At 43.6% G+C, this 4,712-nt stretch overlaps 1 protein-coding gene across 1 annotated transcript; it reads left to right on the top strand.

Moving 5' to 3' along the window:
* Window positions 1-1,768: 1,768 nt before the first annotated feature.
* On the top strand, window positions 1,769-3,724 carry LOC106612041 (flocculation protein FLO11-like). Its single transcript, XM_014212849.2, has 3 exons — window positions 1,769-1,870; window positions 2,021-2,114; window positions 2,244-3,724. Exons 1-3 carry the CDS (start codon window positions 1,769-1,771, stop codon window positions 3,527-3,529), a joined length of 1,482 nt encoding a protein of 493 aa, XP_014068324.2. The 3' UTR covers window positions 3,530-3,724.
* The last annotated feature ends 988 nt before the right edge of the window (window positions 3,725-4,712 follow it).

The following is a 4,712-nucleotide window of genomic DNA, read 5'->3' as shown; positions in this document are numbered from 1 at the left end:
TCAACGAGAAATCAACACAAATGTGAAACATGTCATTGGATAGGTTAAAAGTTGGGTGGAAATAGACAAAAACGAATTCCCGACATTGCAAATAAAATTGCTGTCAGTTTTCCACGTTGATTCAACATTGCATTTTTTGTTTAAATGACATGGGAAACAACGTTTATTCAACCAGTTTGTGCCCAGTGGGTATTGTAGTAACTTCAATAAATATTTTTGTGATAGTAGGACCTATGGTTAATTGGGTATGCTAGGGTGTGTATTGAATTCGCCACCCTCTCTCCTGGAACAGTCCTGTTCTCACGTGGCCTGTAAGTATATCCACACTTTACGGAGTGTGCGGATATATCACACATCATAAAAAATAACTATTCACCTGTTTGTCACTTCTTCACTGTTCCCATTAGTAAATTATCTTTCCCATAGGCACACTTCCATGGTGCCAGATGCACACACAACGAAATGGTACTTGTAGACAGGAGAAAATTCAATTTACAATTGTGACCCTTTAAACAAAAAACTGGGTTGCCATAATAGACTAGTGTTGTTTAACATAATAGCATTTTATTTTCTTCATTGCTGCATCTGCTGCTTAACATTATCATAACCCTCTGGCTTATAGGTTAATAATAATTCGTTATTTGACAACGTGATCAGTAGAAAACAGAGCCAAATGTGATTTCATAGGTGTTAAACATTTGCTATGGTCTTCGCGAGTCACCAAATTGTGAAGCACATACAGTATGTATCCAAGAGGTGTCAACTCATCGCCATGCTGTCTCCATCGCTCTCGGATTTCTATTTTAGATTTTTTGTTGTTGTTGTTACTTTCGATAAAATCTAACTCTAAAAACGAATCCTACTGTTGACAAGTATTTAGTATGGTGACGGTTGTTTATCAGATTAGCCTACTTTTAAGAAGAATTTGAATTAGAAATACACAATTAAAATCGAAATTGAACTGGAAATTAATGACAAATATGGCCTCATATATTTTTTTAGCAAGAGAGCTTTGAAATAGTGGATTCGCCCATTAGTTTAGAATTTCGTATTTTACTAGGATCCCCATTATCTGTTGCCAAGGCAGCAGCTACTCTTCCTGGGATACTGACAGAGATAAACATTACATCAAACAAAATATTGTGCATTATACAAATGTACATTGCTCCATTATCACATTACATTATTACAATACTACATGACTTTAAAACTTGCCACCCATAAACCCTATCTTAATTTATCTCATTTTATTTCAATTACAAGGAAGCTGCAGGAGAGAATTTACAGAGTTTTCAGTTACGTCACTGTCACCTCAACACCAATCTGTGTGGCCTTGGTGATATATAAACTGGTGTAGCACTGCGCACCCCATTCATTCAACACCCGTAACCCGAAGTGCAAGGATCTCACCAGTCTGTGCCATTTTTCATCTGGACATTTCTTCTAAATTAATGGGCACAATGATGAAGAAGAAAATTGGAAATTCAAACCAGAATAATACCAAAAGTATGAAAAGGGTGAGTAGGAACTTGTATTTTTCTACTCTGATTTTGGTATGTTTTCAGATGTGTCATGTGTAGGCTATGGGAAATTAATGGAAAAATGGAATAATAATAGCCTCATGCTTTGCAGTGATCGCTAACATGTACAGTAGCTAACATACTGTATACATCAGTATGGTATTATACCTAAATTAAGGTAAATTAGTCCTATACAAAAATAAATCAGTTTGGTTACAATTGGCACCTCTCTCCCCCCTCTTGTCTCGATGCAGATGTTAAAGCCAGTTATAGAGAAGAAAAGACGAGACCGAATAAATCAGAGTCTTAGCGAGCTAAGGATTTTGTTACTGAACTACAAATTAGATTCGGTGAGTTTTTCAATCCATCCAACCCTATCTAGCCTTCATTGTTGTAGTCTCTGAGTCTATAGCGCCATCCAAAGGCTTTTACGTGGCTGTTTTAAAAAAAACCTGTTTCCTTATTAGTCTATTCACTCTATTCATCTTAACCACTCACAGCGTTTACAGAACCCCAAACTGGAGAAAGCAGAGATTCTAGACCTGGCCGTAGAATATCTTCAAAAAAGGACAGACAAACGAAGCATAAGCAATGGTAAATCTATCTAATTAGCTCTAGGCCTGCAAGTGTGTTTGCGAATGATCATCTGCAATGCATGAAATTGTCTGCAAAGATTCAAAATGAAAAATGTTTCCCTTTCCCACCCTTTAACGTTGTTTTCAGATTGTTCCATCCAGGCTGTGTGTGGGCTGAAGGAGGTGCAGCGGGTTATTCACAGTGAGGTCTCCATGGCAGGCGTCCCCAGTCCCCCAGCAGCAGCATACTCCAGGTCTGCTCTCCCTGCCATCTACACCGCAGGCTTCCAGCAGTGTGTCTCTCACCTGGCTGGCTTCATGGGCAGCAGCAGCAGCAGCCCCTGGGAGAGAGAGGGCTTCATCCTCCTCCAAGGGCTGAAGAGCTACATAGACAGTCAGTGCCCAACCACAAACACCAGTACAGCCATGTACCCATCCAGTCAGTGCCCAACCACAAACACCAGTACAGCCATGTACCCATCCAGTCAGTACCCAACCACAAACACCAGTACAGTCATGTACCCATCCAGTCAGTACCCAACCACAAACACCAGTACAGCCATGTACCCATCCAGTCAGTACCCAACCACAAACACCAGTACAGTCATGTACCCATCCAGTCAGTACCCAACCACAAACACCAGTACAGTCATGTACCCATCCAGTCAGTACCCAACCACAAACACCAGTACAGCCATGTACCCATCCAGTCAGTACCCAACCACAAACACCAGTACAGTCATGTACCCATCCAGTCAGTACCCAACCACAAACACCAGTACAGCCATGTACCCATCCAGTCAGTACCCAACCACAAACACCAGTACAGCCATGTACCCATCCAGTCAGTGCCCAACCACAAACACCAGTACAGGGCAGCTGCAGTGCCCATCCTCCTCGTCATTAACAGACATCCATCTGAGGTCGGGTGGTAAGGAGATGGCTCCTTGGGCAGACATGGTGCCTGTGAGAGAGGGATGCCGTCCCTCTAAACAGAGGGCTGTTCTCTGCCTCCGCAAATCCACTTTGTGGACCACCCGCCATTCTTCCTGCCAACCTAATGGCCACTCCTACCCATTGACACCTGACTACCTCTCCCCACCTCTGTCTCCCTGCCTTTCTTGTTCTTCTTCGGTTTTCACCACCCCTCCTACCAACTCCTCGTTTCCCTGTCACTTTAGTTTCCCTCCCAGCCTGTCACCTATTTCCTCCAACCCCTCATCCTGCTCCGGATCCCCGTCGCTACATAACGTCCCTTCTCCTCCACTTGGTTTTTCACCCACCCTCCCTCTCTCAAGTCCTCCCGGCCTCCCTCTCTCAAGTCCTCCCACCCTCTCTCTCGTCCCCTTTCCCTCCCATACGTCTCTGTGGTCCCCTGTGACTGCACGAAGGCAAGAATTATTTATTAACTCCACACACTGGAGACCCTGGTAGAAAGCCAGGTGTTCTCTAACTGACAGAGGGACTATGAAACAGTTCAACAGGACCAACGTCAGAGAAACTGACAAGAGGAGAGAGCCACCTGGTGGAGATCATGGAGGTAACCTGAACATGACCCTGCTGCTGCTGCTGACATGTAATATGGTGCTCTTCTCGTTTCATCAACTTTCCTCATCATTTCTGAAATGTTCCCCATATTTGTAACATGTCAGTATTCATAATCTATCTCTTTCATTTTTTAGATAATCCTTGTAAATATGAATTGCATAAACTGTGTATAAATGAATACATATATAAACTGAACTGTACAATGGAACCATAACTCAATCGTTCTTTTTCTGATGGTTATGAGGATCCTCAGCCTGTGCCTGAATGCTCTGTAAATTGATATTCCCATGTAGGCCTGGGTATGCACAGGTGAGGTGACTTGTTGCACACTCCCACCTAGCGTTTTGATTGGGTACTGCAGTGATTCCATGTGGTTTGAGCGTCTATTCAATACCTTGCCAGCAGAAGGCGCCATCAGCTCAAAGAACCAGAGTAGTGTGGTAGAAGTCTCTCCATCTCTTTGACCCTGTCACAATGAAAGCAATAAGATACGCTGTCAGTTCAATAGAGCACTTCATTGTTTCTGGCTCTTTTATCAGTCCCGTGATAAGCCTAAGATGCTTCATACAAGCATCATTATTTTCTCTCTGTCTCTCCCAGGCTCAGATAAATGCTCACCCTTCTCCTAATCTGCTGTTCTAATCTCTATTACAAGACCTGAATATTTTCTGTACAAGGTACTGAGGGATTTGGCTAGAGAAAATAGACTTTCTGACATGATAGAACATGTCTTTGGATAATGGTTATTTATCCCTCCCTCCCTCCCTCCCTCCCTCCCTCCCTCCCTCCCTCCCTCCCTCCCTCCCTCCCTCCCTCCCTCCCTCCCTCCCTCCCTCCCTCCCTCCCTCCCTCCCTCCTCCTCCCTCCCTCCCTCCCTCCCTCTGTCCCTCCTTTCCTCCCTCTCTCTTCATTGAAGAGGCTTTCTCTGTACCAGTGCCATTAGTTATGAGGTGGCCATTGTTCATTGTCAGAGATATAAGAAGGCAGACAGGCACATCAGGTTGATTATCCACACTGTCTTTCTGCAGGTTTTGATCATTCCTGAATCAAAGAACCATGTGACAGTTAG

Source organism: Salmo salar, chromosome ssa09 (genome assembly GCF_905237065.1).
Source record: "Salmo salar chromosome ssa09, Ssal_v3.1, whole genome shotgun sequence".
In the NCBI taxonomy this organism is placed as follows: Eukaryota; Metazoa; Chordata; class Actinopteri; order Salmoniformes; family Salmonidae; genus Salmo; species Salmo salar.
The sequence above is the reverse complement of the archived record's forward strand: the minus strand, read 5'-3'. Positions and strand labels throughout refer to the sequence as shown.

Excerpts from the sequence above, each read along its gene's own strand:
- LOC106612041 (XM_014212849.2), top strand. The coding sequence starts at position 1,769 with ATGCAGATGTTAAAGCCAGTTATAGAGAAGAAAAGACGAGACCGAATA. Across the intron at positions 1,871-2,020 it reads TGAACTACAAATTAGATTCG|CGTTTACAGAACCCCAAACT; the intron begins GTGAGTTTTTCA and ends AACCACTCACAG. Across the intron at positions 2,115-2,243 it reads CAAACGAAGCATAAGCAATG|ATTGTTCCATCCAGGCTGTG; the intron begins GTAAATCTATCT and ends CGTTGTTTTCAG.